Raw genomic sequence first — 22270 nt, forward strand, 5'->3', positions numbered from 1 at the left:
GACTGGGGGATACCTGGGGTTCCCATTCCTGGAGTTAAATGATGGAGTTGGCATGCAAAGCATTCAGGGGCAGAGCCCCTAGTAAAGATTAATAAAAGTGATATGTATACAAGTTTAAATAAATGTAAAGTATAATTAGGTGTAGATACGGAGGATGTGAAGGTTATGAAGAAAATGTTTAAAGATGAATTTAAGAACTTAAATAATATCAAACTTTTTTGGGGGGTGGGGGAAATGTTTGCACTCTAATTTGCACTGGGTCGTAAAGAGGAAACACATTGTCACTTCTAGACTATTTTGGGTGGGATTTAATCACATATCAACAAATTCAGGTTGCACAATTACAGTTGATTGGGAGGTGTCTTGTGTGACAAACCTGCTCTCCCAAAGTGTGGAATAACATTTGCTTTGACATGATGTCATTCAACAAATCAGAATGAATGCTCATTAAATAGCCAACTTCATCTAACATCCCTGGCAAACAAATCAGGTTGAATACTCCATAAGCAGGTTGTCTTCTGAAAGTGTCCATTGTCTCTCCAGCCAGTATACTAACATAAATGGTGCAGGGATGGAAAAGAGAGAGCTGGGCCTGAGAAGCTCCTGTCACCCAGGACTAATACGGCAAACACCATCCTCCCATGTCTATCTTTGCTAGGGAAGCTAAGCCACCCCAGTCATGCGCTCTGCTCTTCTCAGCTTGGGTCAAAGAATGTGACACATCAGACAGCAGCTGCTATTTGGGGGGGGAGGAGATGGGGGTAGTTTGGGAACTGCACAGCAGCTGGGGACTCATTTATCCTGGGCTCCAAAGAAGGGGGGTTCTTTGGTATGAGGGATACCAGGCCCACTTAATAATAGTAAAAGTTTTAGGAGCTACAGGGTGGGGGAAGTGGGTGCCAACAAGCAAACCAGGAGGGCTGCCTGAGCCTGCAGCAAACAGCCTGGCTCTCTTGATGTGCTGGGATGGGCTGGCTGCAACCTGAGAGCAGCCTAAAAATAACCCTCTGCCTGGCAGAGAAATGACCTTCTGAGACTTTGTCCGGCTGGGTGGGCAGGCACCTGGAGCAGCGTCAATGTCCCCTGGCAGGTACCCAGCAGCTGGGGTGGGGGTCACAGGGAGAGAGAGAGAGAGAGAGAGAGAGGGTGACCATCAAGCAAGGGAAACGGCTGCTGGGGGGCACCGCTGTGGCCCAGGTGGCTGGTGGGATCACAGCACGCTAGAAGAGGGGCTCTTATTATGGACTACAACCACAAGCCAAGACAGTGTCAAAGAGACTAAGTTTGTAGACCCAAAGCCATGCAGAAATCTCAGGGACTGAACAATCTCCATCGGGCCACAGATGAGGCTGTAGGGATGGGACGGGGCATGGGGAGAGCCCCCCCAAGCCCTGCCATCCCTCCTAAGAGAGCCAAAGTCACAAGTGAACAGGGAGGCCCTACTGCCGCTCCAGTCTTCCTGCAGGAGCTGACAGACACAGCCATCAGCATCGGCTGCAGCATCCTGCTGCAGGTGGTAGTGACTGGCAGCCCCCAGCCACACCTGAGCTGGTACAAGGAGAAGGTACCCATTGCACCCATCGAGAAGAAAGATGGCAGAGAGGAGGAATATGGCAGCCTCCAGATCCACAACAGCAAAGCGGAGGACGCTGGGGTCTACAGCTGTGTGGCCAAGAATGAACATGGCGAAGCCGTCAGCAGTGCCACAGTGACGATCACGGATATGGAAGGTATGGACGAAGGGAGCGAGACGGGGCTGGTGGGGTGCAGCAGTGGGCAAGCTGCAGGCATGCACCAGGGCTCTGCTTGGTCTGGGAAGAGCCGCCTCTGCACCAGAAATTAGCAAGAAGGTTCCCAAGAGGGGCACCAATGGCTGCTCTTATGGGCAGCTCCAGGTCTTCAAATCTGGTCAAGTTGGGCAGGGCTGAATCAGAGCTAGGGCTTTGCTCTGGACAGGACCGTCTTTCCACTGCCAGTGTACAGCCCTAGAAGTAGTGAAATAATGCCTCTGACCATGTACAGAGTTTGTTTCCCTTGCTAGTTAGTACACATAGCAGTTTCGAATGTACGCCTCTGGGACAAGGGTCCCACTCTCAGGTTGTTAGCTTTTGGGCAGGCAAGAGCCCCTGTACGTCTTTAGAAACGAATCTCTGGCATTGAGCAGCTCTCTGCCATGAGTAAGGGCACTGCAGAGGAAGACGTTTTCTGCAGGCTGTATGGAAGACTTGTTACCAAGTCAGCATCTGGGCCTTTTTGCTTGGACAGAGTTGGGGATAATGGTGCTGCCACAGCAACTGAATATATGTTGAAGAGTGTGTCATTAAGCATGTGCCAAGTGGCACCCCCTTGTCACGGAAGGGCCATAGCAAAGTGGGAGAGCATCTGCTTTGCATGCAGGAAGTCCCTGGTTCAGTCTCTGGTATCTCCAGGAAGGGCTGAGAGGGAACTCTGCCTGAAGTCCTGGAGTGCTCCTCGGACCAATGGTCTGGCTCAGTATGGCAGCCTCTGATGTTCCTGATAACCACACCTTTCTCTCACTTGTCCAGGTTTAGGGTGAAAGCCTTCCAAGAAGACATGAACAGGGGAGGGGGAGAGATGTAGATGCTGAAATTAGGTACTGCCCTTGGGGGTGCTATTAGGGTCCTTAGAAAGATGACAGAATAGTGAAGTGTGTGGCGCAGATAGCATCAAAGACTATGTTTTAAGCTGCAGCACAAACCTGCCAGAGATGAGGAGCACTCACCAGGCAGGCACATCCTTCCAACCCCCCCCCCCATGTGAGCCCAGCAATCCTTACCATCTGAAAGCTGAGTCCTTTCAGGAAATTAAAAACACCTCACCCTCTGCCAGCATGTTGCCACGTAGGTTGCTTCTGGCTCCTTCTTCTGAATCATTCTTCCCCACCCCCACCCCTCATCCTGCACAAACCTAATACAATCTGCAGTTCTGTAGTTATGCTGGGTGCATGTTAGAAGCTGTTACTGCTGATGGTAACCAACCAAGGGTGCCTCTCCAACTTTCATCATGGATGCTGGTCGTGGTTTGGGTTAAAGTGGGTCCATTGGTAAGGTGGTAGCAGCCCTTAGGTTAGGATATCTGGTGGGGACGGAGGTGAGACACTCCCATTTCTGCATCTCAGTTCTGTGATCTCTTCTCAGATTTAGGGTTGGGGTTACTAGGTCAAAACTCAGGCCCAATCTGTACTATACATTTAAAGCATTGCTATACCACTTTAAACAGTAATGGCTGTTTAATCCTGGGAACAGTAGTTTGTTAATGGTGATGAGAGTTGTTAGGACCCTTGTTCCCCTTACAGAGCTACAATTCCCAAGGTTCCCTGGGAAGAGGGATTAACTAGTAAATGACTGAGGGAATTGTAGCTCTGTCAGGGAAACAGGTCTCATAACAACTCTCAGCACCCTTAACAAAGTAACATTTCCAGGATTCTTTGGGGGAAGCCATGACTGTTTAAAGTGGTATGATACTGCTTTACATGTATGAGGCCTCAAAAAGGACTCCTTTTCCTTTAACAGTATTAGGAGATGAACAGAAAGGCAACTACTGCTAGGTATGGCTCCCTCTCAGACTTGGCATCAAGGACAATAGAAGCTATTCCTGGTGAAATTTCCCCTCTTCAAGATAGAACAACCCTTTCAGGCTCAGCAGCCCTCATCCTGATGTGTCCAGGAGGCCCTTCCTTGCAGTCTTGATGTCCCCACATTCCTATCCAGGGAAAAATCCCACATATGTGTTCCAAATGCATTCGGCACCACCATGGCAGGGTTGCTTTTCTTTGAGCACCGTCCAATCAACCAGAGAATCACACTGCAGCTGTTACTTTTGGGCAATGGTACTGGCATCCATTTTGTCAGGGAGGTGAAGGTCATATCCTGGATGGATACAAATACATCTGGGCCAGAAAACCCTCCCGGCCATAACAGGGTCTAACAAGAGTTTAATCAGGGGTTGTCTGCATCATGAAAGCCTTGTTGTAAATCTACGCCCTGTTCCATATTAAGTGTCTCCAGAAGCAACTGGGATCTAGCCCATTTGTAGAATATCTTAGACGCTAAGACACTTAATTTTGTTTAAAGCCTTAAAACAAATACTTTAACGTTCTTAAGCTTTATATAGTTAGGAACAGTGAAAGCCTGGGGAAGTCTACTTCTTTCTTAGTCAGGGCCTTTCTTAGTCAGGGCCCTACACCCGGCACTCTTGAGTAGAGTTGCCATATTCCAGTTCCACACATCCAGCAGGTTAATTTGCATAATATACATATTATGCAAATTCAACATTAAGCATATTAATAGTTTTCTTGTCAGTGATGCTACAAATAGTGACAGTGAAACTGAGGTGTCCCAATGACCTCAGTGGGAGAGTTAAATTCTGTTAAAGTAGGTGAGAGTACCACCATGCCTGTGGCATATCATGCACAGTTCTTTGGGGGTGCTAAAATTAGCATGTCAACAATTTTCAGTGCCTTTTTTTTCCCCCCTTATCTTTAATTTTTTACAAGTGTTATTCCAATAAAAAATACTTTCCACATAAAACTTTGAATTTGTTTGAATATAATGTTGAAACCATATTAAGTGCATTTGACTTAATTTTTTCCTAATCAAATTTTTCAGTTCAAATACTTGTGGCTATCGGGACATAAAATTATCATGGAGTACTTTTAAAGTGTTGTTTACTAAATATTAATCCAATAAACATGGTAAATCAGGTCACACTCTATTTAGGGCATAGACAATTTTCCTGAAAACCCATATCACTGCTTGAATGACAGAGACCACTAAAGAGCTTATTTTGTCCCAGGCTCACCCCAGAACCTCTCTCACAACTGCTAGGACACTACCCTGTACTACATGAAATAATAAAGAGAGTAGTGTCTTAGCATCTGAAAAGTGTCTTTAGTACACTGATTCTCACAAACCAGATCAGAGAAAGGGGAAACGCAGCCTCCCATGATAAAGGCTGGAACCTGATACCTGACCCATCCAGCCATTTTCTGCCTTCCATGAATAATGCTGCTACTGGTGTTTCCTGAAGGAGCTAAAGCCCCAGCCCGCATTTCCCCCCAAGAAACTGGCATAGCAGTGGGAATGGCAAAGATTTCAGCCACTGCCACAGGGCAGACATGTAGCACCAAGAGGAAATACTACCACATAGTAAGCAAATAACTTTTCCCAGGGTGGTGAGTGTGGAATAGATTGTTCCGTTCCTATTCGTCTTAAGGGGGGGAAAGGATGCACCTCCGCTTGCACTGAATATATATAGTCTGTGTAATATATATACATATATGTATGTGTCCTGGGGAGGAAATGAAGTAGGATGGGGAGATGCCTGCCAGTCATTTTGAAGGAGGATATATATTGAAAATACTTTTTTGCCTTTTCCTAATTGCTGTACCAAGGCTCTGTAGGGTAACAGGCCACTGCATTTTGGGAAATTACTCTAGGTACTGCAACTGCGGTTACTGGAGCAAAGGTTTTGGTAGGCATCACTGTTGACAGGGGCTCCCCCAGCAGCTATAGTTTTCTGCATTGTGTTTAGGTGGCAAAGAGACAGTGGCTTAGGGAATGTAGGAAGCTGTCTCGTACCAGGTCAGACGATTTGTCCATCTAGCGCAGGACTGTCTGTGCCTGGCAATGACTCAGGATCTCAGGCAGAGGTCTCTACCCTCACTTGCTACCTGATCCTTTGTAATAGAGATGCCAGGAACTGAACCTGGGAGGTTCTGCATGCAAAGCAGGTTCCCCCACCCCAGGAGCTATAGGCCCTCCACTTAATTAAGGCCAGGTAGTGAGTTCATTGCTTGAGTTGAAATTCAAACCATGGCTTGCCTGGTTCCAGGCTCCTACACTGTTTGCCACTATACTATACCACCTCTGTTCACCAAGGCTAATACCCTAGCAGAGTTCTCAGCCAAATGTTCTCACTGAAGCATGCCTTTTTTAAAACAACAACAAAAACCCCAGCCATTTGTGTCCTTGCTATGTGCACCCTGCTCCTTCGGCCCCTTCCTTTTGGCAGTAGTCACTGATGCTCTCATTCTCTGCAGCCCTTCCTCACAAACTTCTCATTTGCCAAGGACTTACCTGGTCCTTTTCATCCCTCCCTCTTTCTGATTTGGTGCCCAGCCTTTCTGTCTCCATGCTTCAGTGCTATCCTTGGGGGCAAACTTTGCAAGAACACCTAGACCTGGCCTCTTCTCTGCCCTGCCAACTGTCACTGGTACTAACTCCAGGGCTGATTAGTTCAACAACGGTGGAAGGGAGGGGCTGGCATGCTGGCACAAGTGCCCCTTCATAATGATGGGATCCAAGCCCCACTTCCAGTGTCCCCCATACATGAGAGAAGACTGCCATCCTGCTAGGGATGGAAAGATCTGTCAATTTCGGCTCTCCCAGTTTCTCACTTTTCTAATATTAAATTTAGTCCTCTACATTTCTGCAGCAACCTGCAATTTTGTAAAAAAAATAAATCCTCATGAAAATTCATTTTAGTGTGAATTTCTCCAAATAAACACATTTTTGTAGGCAGTTTTAACAAAGGTACACATTTTTGCAAGCCATTTCTCATCGTATCATTCCTTTTTGCATGTTACTTTCACTCATGTATTCATTTTTATGTACACTTTCCCCTAATATATGCATTTTTGTAAATATTGTTTAGCTGGCAAACTGCAACCCAAAATTCTCATAAATGTGAATTTTGAAGGATGGCTGGGTTTCGGTTCTCATATTGTTTCAGAAAGTGTGGATTTGATATATTCAGTTTGTTGAAATGTGAACAGAATCAAAATTCTCACCCATCTCTACATCCTGCAAGAGCAGAGAGGAAAAGGTAGTGGCAACACTGCTGGCAAGGCTCAGCGTTTCCATGCCAGGCATCAGTTGGCCTCCTGGTACCTTTGCCATTGTCCTACCTAGTCATGTTGGTGGGGGGAAAGATCCTGCAACTGAGATAATTACTCTTCTAAGGGGGATGCACAGGGACCTAAACTTTTCAGGTGTTAGCACTGGGAGAACATTTTTGAGGAATACAGCATAATAGGTAGGTGATTTGCCTGCCTCAAGAGGCTCTACAGAAAGAAGAAATATTGAATTGGACAGTTGCCAGGCTGTGGACAACAGCCAGCACAATGTATTGTGCAGGCGTTTGTAAGCAAAGGATCAAAAACACAGTACTTTAACAGTACAAACATATATGCACATTTGCAAATCTACTCTTATCTACATATCTACTGATATGTATTTTCTGGCTAGCTATTTATGTTTTCTAAAATGTACATATGAAAAGAAGGATAAAACATGGAAGGGAAAGGGGTTTTTTGTGTTGCACTGGAACATGAGCCAAGTCCTCATTTGGAAAGAAAAGGCTCTACCCCTCACTGCTCTGAGATACCAAAACAGGATGCAGCTGTAGTACCTTTTGCCCTTTCCCCTCCATAAGCCTCTTTGCCTACTCCCCCTCTTCCTTACCTGATGTGGGGCAGAATTAGGGTCAAAACAAATGTATAACTTGGAAGATCTGTGTGACTGGATATCTCAGTTTTTCCCTTCGTGTGTGTGTGCATGCAGTCTGACTGAAGCAATTTTAACTCTTCCACCCTCACTATTTTCCCAACCTAAAGGCTCCTCAGATCTTGTAATTATCCCGCTGGATGGAGAGGCACTCAACCTATCAAGGACGCTGTAGCAGCAGATTTTCTGCATTGGCTGGGTTGGATTAGATGGCCTTTGAGGTCTCTGCCAATGTTTTAATCATATAGGTACCTCCCCCTTTTTCCTCTGAAGGGCAAATAGCAGCTTGGGGTAGGGGTGATTTAGATCTGGGAAATGGCACAAGGGAAGAGGTTAAAGATCCCCACCGTTGCTCTGATCAAAATTAGACCTCTCATACACAGTTGTTTTAAGAAGGGGGAGTTGGAGATCCAATGACAGATCCTTCTGGCTACAGGTGGGAGGACCCGCAAGAGGTGCAGTGGCTGCCACCAGTCCCAAGCATTTTAAGGTATAAGGGCCACATTAGGACAAAAACCTGTCAACCCATGCATGGGAGTAGGGGTGGAGAGGCAGCACGTGTTTGCCAGCAGAACGTTTGGACAGGGAATGGAGAGAAAGGGCTAGGTAGCAAGGAGAAGTTCTACTCGTTAAGGAGTAGAGAAGGCTCTGGCTCTTCACAAGTTTGGGCTAAGATGCCATACCTTTAAAGCACATGGCTTCCCCCAAAGAATCCTGGGAACTGTACTTTGCTAGGGATGCTGGGAATTGTAACTCTGTAAGGGGTAAACTACAGTTCTCAGGATTCTGTGGGGGAAGCCATGTGCTTTAAATATATGGTGTTGATGTGTAGGACAAACAGAGAAGAGCAAATAGTGAGCGTAGGACAGGCATGGCTAAGAGGCAAAGTCTGTCAGCTACACAAAATCATACTCTGCTAAAGTATGGAAAGATTATTTGAACAGAGAAAAGGGGAGTGACCAACCACTGTGAGCATGGGAGAAGCAAGACCAAGGTCACCTGCACAAAATACATTTAAACATTCTCATACCACTTAACCGTCATGGCTTCTCCCAAAATATCCTAGGAACTAAAGTTTGTTTAGGGTAGTGAGAGTTAGGAGACCTTTCAGAGAGTTATAATTTCAATACAAACTACAGATCCCAGGGTTCTGGGGGGGAAGCCATGACTGTTAAAATTACCTAAGCAGCATATGGGTCACCCCAGAAATATGGTGGATTCTCCTCAGGTCTCCTGTTTTGAGTCTTCCGCAGGCACAGCTGATGGCCCTGTCTTCAACTATTCTTTTTCTGAGAGTTTGAAACAAACTACTAGACCACTCTCTCTGCAATAAAAGAGCTATTAATTGCAGGAAGAAAGTTGAGATTCTAAGGTCTCTGTAAAAGCAGGTGTATTCCGTGGTAGACATCCAGATTATCTGACCTCGATACGGCACTCCAACAATGGTGGCCTTTTCTAGGCAGAGATGCCCTTCAACTGCCTGGGGGTAATTAACGCCAGAATAATAAAGCAATATAATAATCCAGTGTAATCCAGGCCTTCCCTAGGGCAAATTTGAATATATGGGTCTCACTTCAGAGGACATTGTGTAGAGTTTCCAGGTGGAAAACAGAGTGAGGCTCCTGCCCTCTTTAATTCTTGACTTGTAATTAGGGTTGCCAGGTTCATGGCCTGAGACTGATCCTGTATCTTTAGGAGAAGAGAAAGTCAGCCAAGTGCAGGTGTTCTTGCAACATTGTAATAAGAAAAACCACAAGGTGGAATTCTCCCTTCCCCCCTGCACAACTTTTAAAGATACAGAAGACTTGGTTGCCAAGCCCAGCCTCCAAGAGGTCTTCTGTATCTTTAAAAGTTGTACAGGGGGAAGGGAGAATTCCACCTTGTGGTTTTTCCCATTACAGAGTTGCAATAACACCTGCACTTGGCTGACTTTCTCTTCTCTTAAATGAATGAATGAATGAATCTTTATTTTTACCCCGCCCTTTTTCCAAAACTGGAACTCAGGGCGGCTTACAAATAAAAACTACACATAGGTAAAAAACATACAAAAATATACAATTAAAATAGAATTAAACTATTCATAACATTAAAACCATGAAACATACACTTAAGATACTAAGACAATTTAAAACATTAAGAATAGGACCATAGAACAATACAACAGACCTTATGAGGCCCTATCTTAAACATCTTCTAGTCCAAAAGCCTGTCGGAATAAAAAAGTCTTTGCCTGCCGACGGAAGGATAGCAAGGAAGGGGCCATTCGTGCTTCCCTAGGAAGAGAGTTCCAGAACCTGGGGGCAGCCACCGAGAAGGCCCTATCTTGTGTCCCCACCAATCGCGCTTGCGAAGGTGTTGGGACTGAGAGAAGAGCGTCTCCTGAGGATCTCAACGCCCGGGCAGGCTCATATGAGGAGATACGGTCTGACAAATAGCCTGGACCTAGGCCGTATAGAGCTTTATAGGTCAAAACCAGCACTTTGAATTGTGACCGGAAACAAACTGGAAGCCAGTGGAGCTGTTGTAACAAGGGGGTTGTATGGTCCCTGTAACCAGCCCCAGTTAGCACTCTGGCTGCAGCTATTTGTACCAGTTTAAGTTTCCAAACAGTCTTCAAAAGCAGCCCCATGTACAGCGCATTACAGTAATCTAAACGGGATGTAACTAAGGCATGCATCACTGTGATCAAATCAGGCATCTCCAGGAATGGGTGCAGCTGGCGCACCAGTCTTACCTGGGCAAAAGCACTCCTGGGCACTGCAGAGACCTGGGCCTCCAAGTTCAAAGCTGAGTCTAGGAGCACACCCAAACTGCGAACCTGTGTCTTCAGGGGGAGTGTAACCCCATCCAGCACAGGCTGAATCCCTATTCCCTGATTTGCCTTTCGACTAACGAGGAGCACCTCTGTCTTGTCTGGATTTAATTTCAATTTGTTCACCCTCATCCAGTCCATCACTCATGCCAGGCACCAGTTCAGGACCAGGACAGCTTCCTTGGCTTTAGGTGGAAAGGAAAAACAGAGCTGGGTGTCATCCGCATACTGATGACACTGAACCCCAAACCCCCGCACAAACTCACCCAGCGGTTTCATGTAGATGTTAAATAACATGGGGGACAAAACTGAGCCCTGAGGGACCCCATATGTCCAAGGAGTCGAACAGGAATCCCCCAGCACTACCTTCTGCGTTCGTCCCTCCAGGAAGGAGCTGAGCCACCGCAACACAGTGCCCCCAAGTCCCATCCCGGCAAGGCGGCCCAGAAGGATACCATGGTCGATGGTATTAAAAGCCACTGAGAGGTCCAGTAGAACCAACAGGGACACACTCCCCCTGTCCAGCTCTCTGCGTAGGTCATCCACCAAGGCGACCAAAGCCATCTCTGTCCTGTAGCCGGGCCTGAAACCAGACTGAAATGGGTCAAGATAATCCGTTTCATCCAAGAATCTCTGGAGCTGGGCAGCCACCACACGCTGTATTACCCTAAAGATACAGGATCAGTCTCAGGTGATGAACCTGGCACCCCTACTTGTAATGCAAGCTATACCTGCTGAAATTCCCACTTGAAAGAAGCAGGAGCCCCATCATCTTTTGCATCTGGCCACTCTAACACCGTGTGATGTTGGGAAATGCCGTTGTTGAGAGAATTTCCTTCTGTCCTGGTCAGCCTGTCCCAGTGGATTATCAGCTCCCACCAATGGGAAGCAATAGGATCGGGCTGCTAATAGGTACATATCTAGTGCTTGATTCCCTCCCCCCTCCCCTTTTTCTAACTGACGCTCACTTTTAAATCACAGTCTTTATTTCCTGCTCTTGCCTTATGGTTAAGCTAACGAATGTGGTTTACAGTGCAGTTCTGTATGTGTCTCCTCAGAAGTAAGTCCCATTGAGTTCAGTGAGTAAGAAGGTACAATATTGGATTGCATGCAGATAACCTATAACAGGCTGGTCTAAATTCTGCTTTGGAGTAGCCAAGAGTTCACATTGTTGTCCTTGTTGATAAAGAAAAACCTTAAAACTGTCAGCATAGAAATAAAAGGGAAAATTGGAGCGGTGCGGGGAGACCTTCTCTCCCACCAGAAGACCCCATGTAATAGAACTGTGGATCTTAGTAAATGTGTCTCACGGGTGTATGTGTAGGGATGGGGGGGGGCAACGTGCTTGTGTGGATATACTGCACATATGCACCGTGTGTGTGTGTGTATTTCCAAATGTAACACCCCCTGCTGTGGAGGCCGTTTCCTAGTCCTAAATGTGTGTGGTTTTATCGTAATTAAATAGTAATGGAAGATGTGCACTCCGTGTATGCTCATTTCACTTACCATTAAAGACTGACTGTACCAGAACTGACTGTCTTGCTGGTCTCCACATATTTTTTTTCAGTTTAAAAAATGTTATTTTAGTACCCAGGATTTGCTCCCTAGAATGGAGATTAGGATTAGTTTTTCTCTTACCTATTTCTCCATGCCACAGAGTCTTTCACTATGGGGATTGATTCCCGCTCCGTTAGGTTCCCATTGCTCCTCTCTGCACCTGCTACATTTGATCAGCTTTATTTAATATGGTTTATGAGACTCATTAAATATTCCCAATGTTGTGTCAATGATATAAAAAACAGAAGCAATCACTGTTCAATTTCCCTTTCTTTCACTAACCAGCACCAGGAAGTTTTTCTAGACTGGGTGTTCACAACTGTCAAAACTCCCTTGTGGAGACCTCTGCTAATAATTTCCTAACATTGATCAAAGGTGGGCAGAGGTGTATATGGGCAGATGGTGCTACATGTATACCCCTGCTGCAGATGCAGCCTCACTTGGTAAGATTCTAATTTCCTACAGGTGTTGTGCTACAACAGTTTGCTTTCCTTCTTTTCTCCCCAAGAGGTAGGAAGCTCTAGGTAGGCTAAGTGTGGAGAATCTTTGGCCCTCCAGATGTTCCTGAACTATGACTCCCATCAGCCCCAGCAAACATGGCCAATGGCCAGGGAGGATGGGAGTTGAAGGACAGCAACATCTGGAGGACCAAAGGTACGCCTTGTAAGGTCAGTGGAGGATGGAACACTGAAGATTTATGTTATCTTTGTAAAACAAAAAGCAAGCACACACATGCACAGAACTCATAAATGCACAGGTTGAGATAGAATGATACAGGTGCAATAGCGCAAAGCGTGTCATAGCATGCTTGGTGAGCCAAGGTGATAGAGTGGACAGAGTTCTGGATGCAAATCATGGAAATCTGCATCTAAATTTCTTCTTGGTCACCATGAGTGTCACTGGGTGGCCTTTAACCTGCCTTGCAGGTTTGGTGTGAGAACAGAATGTGATAACTCCAAGTCTGTCATCCTACTTCTTTTTTCTTTTTTTTTTAACTTTGTCCTACTTTTTTACCAAGAAACACAAGGCAGATGACATAGCAAGAGCAATGTTTCCTAACCTGGTACCCTCCAGATGTTTTGGACTACAACGCCCATCAGCCCCAGCAAGAATAGTTATGCTGGTAGTCGTCCCAAACATCTGGATGGCACCAAGTTGGAGGAGGGTGATATAATACAATCTTCTTTTTTTTAAAAATCCTGCACAAATGAAACACAGCAATTTAAATCTTAAGCTCTTTGGAGAAAGACTCTGGGATATAGGGGGGTTGTTAGGGGATGACCCAGTGGGCCTGAGCCCCAGGGGTTTTGCATTGGTCCCTGAATCTCCTGTCCCTTCCCCCCTTTTTAAACGTAATTTTTATTTTTTAAATGTGCTTACAGGGAAGCTGGGCATACTGCAGAGCATATTGCTGGTGAGGCCTCAGCCACTGGCCATCTTAAATTACTCAGAGGCACCTATACATATAAATTAGCAAATGCAAATATTAATGCAAATTTGTGTCACAGGCTTGTGCCCCGAGTCCTTTTAGGTACATAGCAATGCCCCTGCTGAGATATAAATGCAATGGTGTGATTAATAAGCTAACTAGTTCCAAAGCAATGGGAAGGCTTCAGTTCCAATGGGATTCAAGCCCAAAAGGCCCAACCCCTTTTAAACAAGCCACCAACAGAAGTTCTGTTCTGCAGATGTATGTGACTTCCAGGGAGCTGTATGCATAGTTGGGGAATAGGGTTCAAGAAGCCTCCTTATTCCAACCCATTGGATCCCTAATCTATTGGAGTTGTCCCACCCTATCAGTTAGGGATCTAGTGGGAAGGTTGTGCCCCCCAAAACAAGATCTATCAAAAAGTAATTGTCTTACATTGCTACTGTGTTGTTTTTTAAATTGTATTCATGCCATGGGGCAACCCTCATTTCTTCTGTTTCCCAGGAGCACAAGCAGATAAGCTGACTAGAATCCAGTATGAGTGACAGGCAAAATGGTCACACTGCGCATTCTCAGAAATGTACTGTAGCTTTACTATCCAGATGTGCGAAGCCGAGTGACATTGGCACAGTCCAAATGGAAGCACCACTCTTGGGCCAACAACAATGGACTGCATCAGGGAAGCACTGTCCTCCGAACAGATCCTTTGCATGCTGGAGGGGCGGCACATCCCAAAGGCGTTGCTAGTCCCAGTTTCCATGTGATGGCTCTCTCTGATGCAGCTGTCCCATCAGTCAGGCTCTTGCTTGTGGTTTGATGGTTATTTTTGCCCTGGAATGTGCCAGCCCCTCAGATTCTAGTGGGGCAGCTACAGCTTGTGTTACACACCAGGCAGAGGGCAAGTGCCAGGCCCACAAGGGGAGTAAATATAGTGCTTACTTACACTGGAACATTGCACTGAGTCCTCAGGCATCTTGGCTTTTCTCTGAGCTTTGCAGTCTCCTGCCTGAGAAAATGGCTGGCTTCTTTTCTGTTCCCTACTCTTACATTCTTCTACTGCCTCTTGCCAACATTTCTACCACCTTCAGGCCCAAGAGGAGGTAGAAGAGTGCCTGCACCAGACCTCACTACTACACCCAGATAAAACTGGAAATACCCACCCAGGGCCAGGTTGTATTTGATAATGAAGAAGAAGAAGAATGGCCTCACATGATTCTCGTATAATGAAAACAATTCAGGGTACTTGCAGAATGCCACTGTTTTGGGCTGAGATTCAATCAGATACCAGCAAATTCAGGTCATGCAATTAAAGCTGATTGTAAAGTCTTGTGCAACAAATCCACCCCATCAGACTTTTTGCTATTAGGAATATGACAGGGAAATGCACTGGAAAGTATAGGATAACATTTGCTTTGATACAACATCATCTAGCCTCCCCTCAAACAAATCAGAGTGAATGGTCAGTGCATAGCCAATACCATCTAATCTTCCCTGCAAACAAATCATGATGAATGCTCAACGAACAGGTTCTCAGGAAGTGCCCAAAAAAGTTTTTAAAACAATTAAAAACGATTAAATATAGGTGGTTATTATGCATTGTTTTTAAACCTGACAGATACTTTTTCATTCAGTTGGAAAAGCTCAGTTGATGGTAAAATAAAAGTTACATCCCTGAGTTCCTGAAAATCAGAATTTTGAACGTTTCTGAACAGCAGACTGGGAAAGTGATAGCACCATATACTCAAGAAGCACATGTTACCAAATTCTTCCAAGCTACACAGGAAGTAGATTGTACTGTGAAAGAGCAAGCCAAATTGTGTTTGCATTTTTACAATTTTGTAGAGCAGTACAGTATCTCAGAGATGAGATCAAGTCTCCTACTCCCCTGGCACATTCACTATAGCCGCCCAATTTCCCTGCTTCTTAAAGTTTGATATAGAAATATCTGTTGGCTATACGTACGTTCTTAAACTGCAAGCTTTTTTGCCTATTAGTTAAATTAACTATGCGCTACACAAGAGGACAGGCTGGAAGGGTAACAAAGATGGAATGGTAGTACTATTTCAGGGCCGGGGAACCATTTGTTAGGCTGAGGGCCGCATTCCTTTCTGGGCATCTTTTCAGGGGCCACATGCCAGTGTCAAGTGCAGCCAGAGGCAAAAATGGGCAAAGGAATTAATATAAATTTGACCTTTGTACCGTAAGCTAGTTTCTGCACACAAACACATACCCTCCTCTATCTAGACAAGCAATAGCATTATATCAGAGTTGAACGACAAGTGCTAGCCTGACAAAAACACTTAAGGAGGATGTGAAGCAAGGTTGTTGAGGGGTATGGCCTGTGGAAAGAGGCTGTGGAAACCATATGGAAGAAACACAAGATACAGCCTGAGCGTGTTGTGTTTCCAGGGAGGAACCAGGAAGTAGTTAGGCACCAGGCTCATTGCTTCTGGCCTGAGAGAGAGGCCACAGATTGAGAAACCTCTATAAAACCTGGTTTTATTAAAGTTTGTTATAAAGCAGAGCCTTACAGAATCAGCCAGGCTCTGCTTTATAACAAACTTTAATAAAACCAGGTTTTATAGAGGTTCAACAACCTTGAAACAGTGAGTAGCCTGGGGAGAGTCCCAGTAGCTAGAAAGAGAGGCCTGGAGGACTGCCTTTCGCCCCTGGGCCTGAGGTTCTCCATCCCTCCATCTGTTATTTATTTAACCGTTGTTATGCTCTCCCAAGGTTCCTCACAGCATTTTTAAACAATGCTGGTTGCAACACGATATTATCTTTTTTTTTTTAAATAGCAAGAACGTATTATAGCTGCTTACAAGGGAAAACAAAAGGGGTAACGCTTTTGCTGGACTGCACCACTTGTCGGGCCCAGGCTGTATGTTACCAAGATCAGTAGCATCAATGCAAAGTAATTTTGATCCTGAGTTTATGGAACAGACAGTGCTACATCCTTGGGATGGGAGTTGATTGTGTGCCACGGATGGACTGGTCCCACTTGACAGGGAAGGAGAGATGTGATCTAGCTGCTCAGCTGTTCTGTTTGCAAGTTCTCTGGTGTATTGTATTTCTGCTGATGTTGTCTTAGTGGTTTGTAATTATTTGATGATGTAATTGATGAGAGTGATTTTGTTTTATTGCTGATATTTTGTAGATATAATCTTGTAATACAGTATGTGAAATGGATGGCATCTCTATGGTTGTAAGCTGCCTTGAGCGCAGTAAATGTAGAAAGGTGGCATACAACTTAAAAAAGACACAGCTGCTTGAACGCTCCCTTACAAAGGAGAAAAAATGACTGCACACAGAAAAACATGTCTGGCCATGGAGAGGGTTAGGCTGCACTCTTCTCCTGAAGTGTTCCGTCTGAATGTGCAAAAGATTTTAGGGGGAGAACTATTCAGACATGTGATTTCTCCACTTGCAGCTGGTACATTCCAGGAAGAAGAAAAAAAGATTTACCATTTGATTAGGTGGAAATCAAATGTATAAATTGGCCCTTACACAATCCCCATGACAGTTGTTTGTGGCAGAGACTGGCTGAGTGTGCTCAGGCAACAATCTTAATGCCTGCTGGTTTGATGAAGTGAGAGCACTTAGCTTCTCATTCAAAATTAATGAATTTTATAAAAGGCTTTAAAAGCCATTCAGAACAGTGTGTGTGTCTGGTAGCTTGTGCTGTCTTGTGATGTAGTATGAGTAGCGGCTAATGAAATTGGACTGTTACAAAACCTTAAGGCCATAATAGCTGTAGGGTGGCACTGGCCAGACGGCAAAGTGGATGGGGCTCCTGCACTTTTAATAATTGTGTAGAAGAGGGAATTTCATCCTGCTGAAATTTATTCTTCTACAAAATAGTTAAAGGTGCAGGAACCCTATCCTCTTTCACTTGAGCAGTCTTGTGGATGTATTGGTCTTTACTGTGGCAAAGGACAGTTTGTTGTGTTTGATGTTGGGATGCAATTCAAACTTCTTGGGTTTGCTTGGATTAAACTAGATAGAGAGGAATCTCCAAGTTTCCTGGACTGTCTTCTGACCAAACCTATGCTGACCTCCTTCAGGTGTAAACTGATATTCTTAGGATTGCTGGCCTCAATTCCTGCTCCTTCTTCTTCCTCTTTCTTTGGGAGGAGACATCTTTGTTTTGTGTCTCCCTCTGCATGACAACAGAAGACCAAATATGGACCTTTGGATTGAGCAAGTTAGAACTAGGAACTCTTTTCTATCAAGTATGTATTTCCTATAATAAACACGTTTTCTTGTTTTTCCTAAGCCTAGAGTAAGTGTGATTATATCTAGGGAAAAGGAGTGCTACTTCAGGAAAGACTCTCTCTCTCTCTCTCTCTCTCTCTCTCTCACACACACACACACACACACTCACACACACACACACTGCTGTTAGCTACTTCTGCTGTTAGATACTTTGCTAATACTTGACCCAACAGACTGATATGACTGTTGCTGTTGGAATGTGTAATGTTACATGAACCATGAACTGTGACTAGTCAGTGGCCTGGTTCACATGTCACATTAAACCATAATTTAAAACAACCTGTGTTTTAATATGAACAAGCTGCATGCTAGTACATGCTGCTCAAAGGTTGCCGTGGAGCACACACACACTGCCCCTGCTACATCTCTGATGAAACTAATTTCTTCTGTCATCTGAACACAGGCTCAGGGTTTGTTTCTCTCTAAACAAACCACAAGTAGTAACCTACATTTATGCTTGTCTTTCTGCTCGTGGTTTGTTTGTGGGAAGCAAAGCAGGTTTGCACAATGGAACAAGCTGTACTTTGGCTTGTTTTGTCCATGGTGTGGCAGCAGAAGGAGTTGGGAGAGTAACGCCATGGGAACCTTTCAGCAGCGTGCACTAGGGCCGTGCATCTGCCCCGTGGCCCTGACCTGTGCACCTGAGGAAGGCCAGTTTGCCCTGTCTTGACTAGGGGACCACCCACCCTGGTCCGGATCCATCCTTGAAGCCATTGGGGGGGGGTTATGTGGTTTTTAAACCCTATTTTAACTTAAAATAGGATGTAAAAATATGGTCAGGAGGGGGTCAGGGGAAGAAGGAGATGCTGCATCTCCTTCTCTTCCCCCTTGTCCTCAATTGACAGCAGGCAGGTGGCATGGAGCTAGTCACTGCTTCTTCACCAGTGGCTTCTCTGTACGCACGGAATGGCACTGCCAGGATGAATCCTTCTGATTACCAGCTGATCGGCAGGATTCCATCCATCCTTCTCCTTTGTGAGTGGTTTCTCTGCATGCCAGGAAGCTGCTCACAAAGGGGACTTGATACCATCCTGGGCTTGGGGAGGCTTGGTGGGAATAAGGAGGGGTCAGGCAGGAAAGGCACCTATCTTCTTCCACAAAGACGTGCCTTTCCCACCCAGCCGCCTTCTTCCTGCCCATGCCTGCCTCTCCTTTCTGCCTAATGCCCTGCCCCTTGATAGCCCTAGATCAATCTGGGATGCCCAGCCCAATCTGTAGAGATCTGCGGCTCTCTCAGCCCAACTTGGCCGAGGCCCAAATGCCTCTGAATAGCCCCTGTTTGGCTCAGAGTGCAGCCAAATCCAGTGTACAGCCCTAACATGAATCAGCATCCTGCTCATTCACATCAACGACAGTTTGTTGTAAACGATGGTTTAATGGGATGTGTGAACTGGGCCACTGGGGCCCCATGACACCACCACAGACACTGCTCAAGCAGCAGCCTTGTGAGCTATAGATGCACTGGAATTTTCAGCAACACACACACACATATATAATAGAATATATACTAGAAATAGAGCTGGAAAAATGAAGAAACAGTGTTGATGCAACATGATAATTTTACGCTATATTTAATGTTAAGAAGATCCCTGCTGAGTGAGGCCAAAAGTCCATTTAGTCCAGCATCCTGTTTCCCACAGTGGCCAGCCAGATGCCTATGAGAAGCTCACAATCAGGACATGAGGGCAATAGCCCTCTCCTGCTATTGTTCCCCAGTGACTGGTATCCAGAGGTGTGGCTGCTTATTAGGAGAGCACATGATTTGCATCCAGAAGGCCCCAAGTTCAGTCCCTGGCATTTCCAGGTAGGGCTGAAAAAGACTCCTGCCAGAAACCCAAGAGAGGTGTTGCCAAACTAGGCATGAGTTAATTGCACTTACAATTCATGTGCATGTTTTTGTTATGTATAAAGCAGCAGAAGTAATAATAATAATAATTAATTTAATTTCTTTGTCGCCTATCTGGCCAATGGCCACTCTAGGCGACTTACAAAATCATTAAAATACAGTTAATAAAATACAGTAATACAATATAAAAACAATACATCTGCAACAACAATATTAAAACTGGGCAGGAGGCATTACAGTTATAACAATTAACCCTCCCCGGATACCCCGAAGGCCTGTTGGAAGAGCCAGGTCTTTAAGGCTTTCCGAAATACATTTAGGGAAGAGGCATGCCGAAGTCTGTTTAGCCTCTGGATTGTGTGGGGTGGGAAGGGAGAGTTTAGCTCTTTGTCTCCTTCCTATTTGGAACATCTCTTGGAATGAAAAGAGCAGCTTTGGGAGAGAGGCAATGTTTTTGTTGTGAACTGCATCCACACAACTAAAACCTTGTGTAGTGTGGCCCTGAGCTAGATATGGAGAAAAGATCTGACTTTCCATGTTCCTCCCTCTGATCCTGAAAATAGCCTGTTAACATCAAGGCTAGTAGCTGCTGATAGCCTGATACTCCATGAATTTGTCTAATCCACTTTTAAAGTTGTGGGTAGAAACACACTCACTGTTCTGCTACTTCCAGTGTGTCTCCGCCTCTCTCTTCTGAAACCAGGGGCACATGACACGCTAGTCAAACCCCACCCCTTTTTACTGTGAAACCTGGTGGGAGCAGCTTGAGTGCATTTTTTAAAAAAATTCAGCTTCAAATAGATTTTGCAACTGAGCAGCCGATCAACCCGTTCCCCCTCCAGGTGTGGCTAACAGAAACACTTTGCTGTAGGTGACTAGAGTGTTCACAACCAAAGTTACACCACATCTTATGCCAGCAAATTCCCTAAATTAACTAGGAGCTACATACAGACATAAATGTTATATGATTTAGCAGTTGAAACATTTCCTGGCTCTTCATCTCCATGCTGGTAAAAAAACTCTGCAGCTAAATCCAATTCCATCTGCCATTGTAACTCTTTAAGGCCCAAGAGAGCTGCCCCATTCCAAGGCTGGCAACCCTATGATTGCTGCGGAGCCAAGGATTGATTCTTGTGCATATGTTTGTGTCCGACAATCATCAATAAATGAGAGCCCCTCCAGACTGTTGTTGTGGATATATTCTGCAATATGTTCTTGACACAATAATAGTGCAATATTGGTGGATTTATTCTGCTTTTGTTGTTCTATAAAACTTCCCCAATGCAACCACATTATTGCTGTCCGGAGGTGCTATAGCCTAACAAAAGAGCAACAGAAATAAATCAGAAGATTTGTGATATAAAAAGTTACGGGATTTCAGCAGGAAGTTACAGGATATGTACTGATTGGACATCAAACATTGTGACTGCCCCAACAGCATAATGAGTATATAGCATCATGAATGCACAATAAAAAGGATGCCTAGAGGGGAAATATCAGGGCTGTCTAGTGTTTTTTTTTATTCTGACCCTGCTCATTTGTTTTTTTAAACTGCTGCCTGACACCCAGTAAACTAACAGGTGAAGCGTTTTTCCTGAAGTAGCATGAGCTTTATCTACTGCATTTCTACCTAGCTGCAGCTGCTGAAGTAGGAATGGGGAAAGTGCAGCCTTCCAGGAGTGGAGTGACTGAATGGATCACAGGTGTAGTAAACACATCTTTGCGTGATGGTGTGATGCCCACTGCCCTTAAAGAGGCAGCAGTGTGTCCACTCCACTCAATGGAGCGTAACAACTATAGACCAATTGCCAATACCCATTTCTCGGCAAAGGTGGTAGAGAAAGTGGTTGTAGAGCAACTGCACATATTCCTGGATGACACTACATCCATCACAATCTGGATTCAGACCTGGTTTCAGAACAGAATCAGCCTTGGTCGCCCTGAAGGGTGACCCTTACTGTGAGAGAGACAGGGGGAGTGTGACCCTGTTACTTCTGTTTGATCTCTCAGTGGCATTTGATACCATTGACCATGGTATCCTCCTGGACCAGCTCAGTGGGATGGGTATTGGAGGCACTGTATTACAGTGGTTCGGCTCTTACCTTCAGGATAGCTTCCAGAAAGTAATACTGGGTGAGTGCTCCTCACCCCCATGACACTTGTGGTATGGTTCCGCAGGATACTGTTCTCTTCCCAGTGCTATTTAGCATCCATATGAAGCTGTTGGGAGCAGTCATTAGGAGTTTTGGAGCAAGGTGTCAGCAGTATGCTGATGATATGCAGGTCTGTTTCTCCATAACATCTGAATCAGGAGAGGTTATGAATGTTCTGGATCAGTGTCTGAATACTGCAGGGGACTGGATGAGGGCCAATAAACAGTGTTTGAATCCTGGGAAGATGGAGGTTCTTTGGATAGGTGGTTCCCATGTCCAGGAAATAGGCAAGTCACCTGTTCTGGATGGGGTCATGCTGCCTCTGAAGGACCAGGCCCCTAGCCTAGGGGTACTCCTGGATTCATCTTTGTCACTAGAGGCCCAAGTATCCTTTGTGGCTTGGAGTGCCCTTTACCAGCTTTATCTAGCTTGTTAGCTACAGCCATTCCTGGATAGGGATAGCTTGACCTCTGTAGTCCATGTGTTGGTAACCTTGGGGCTGGATTACTGCAATGTGCTGTATGTGGGGCTGCCCTTGGCCCTGGTTTGGAAGCTCCAGCTGGTGCAAAATGTGGTAGCCAGACGCTAATGGGACCACATGGTCAAAAGTGTGACACCATTCTTAAAACATCTGCACTGGCTGCCCATTCACTACTGAGCCAGGTTTAGGTC

The 22270-nt window shown here is 45.3% G+C and overlaps 1 protein-coding gene across 3 annotated transcripts in view; it reads left to right on the forward strand.

Annotated features, from left to right (window-relative positions):
- The first annotated feature begins 1041 nt into the window (after nucleotides 1-1041).
- SPEG (striated muscle enriched protein kinase) overlaps nucleotides 1042-22270 on the forward strand; it is a 157705-nt gene continuing 136476 nt past the window's right edge. The window contains exon 1 of one of the 3 annotated variants that reach the window (XM_061609399.1): nucleotides 1042-1730. In XM_061609399.1, coding sequence (XP_061465383.1) covers nucleotides 1301-1730 — 430 coding nt within the window. In that variant the 5' untranslated portion in view covers nucleotides 1042-1300. The remainder of the gene's footprint in view (nucleotides 1731-22270) is intronic. The other 2 variants (XM_061609402.1, XM_061609400.1) reach the window with 2 other exon arrangements.

Source organism: Rhineura floridana, chromosome 2 (assembly GCF_030035675.1).
Source record: "Rhineura floridana isolate rRhiFlo1 chromosome 2, rRhiFlo1.hap2, whole genome shotgun sequence".
Taxonomy (NCBI): Eukaryota; Metazoa; Chordata; class Lepidosauria; order Squamata; family Rhineuridae; genus Rhineura; species Rhineura floridana.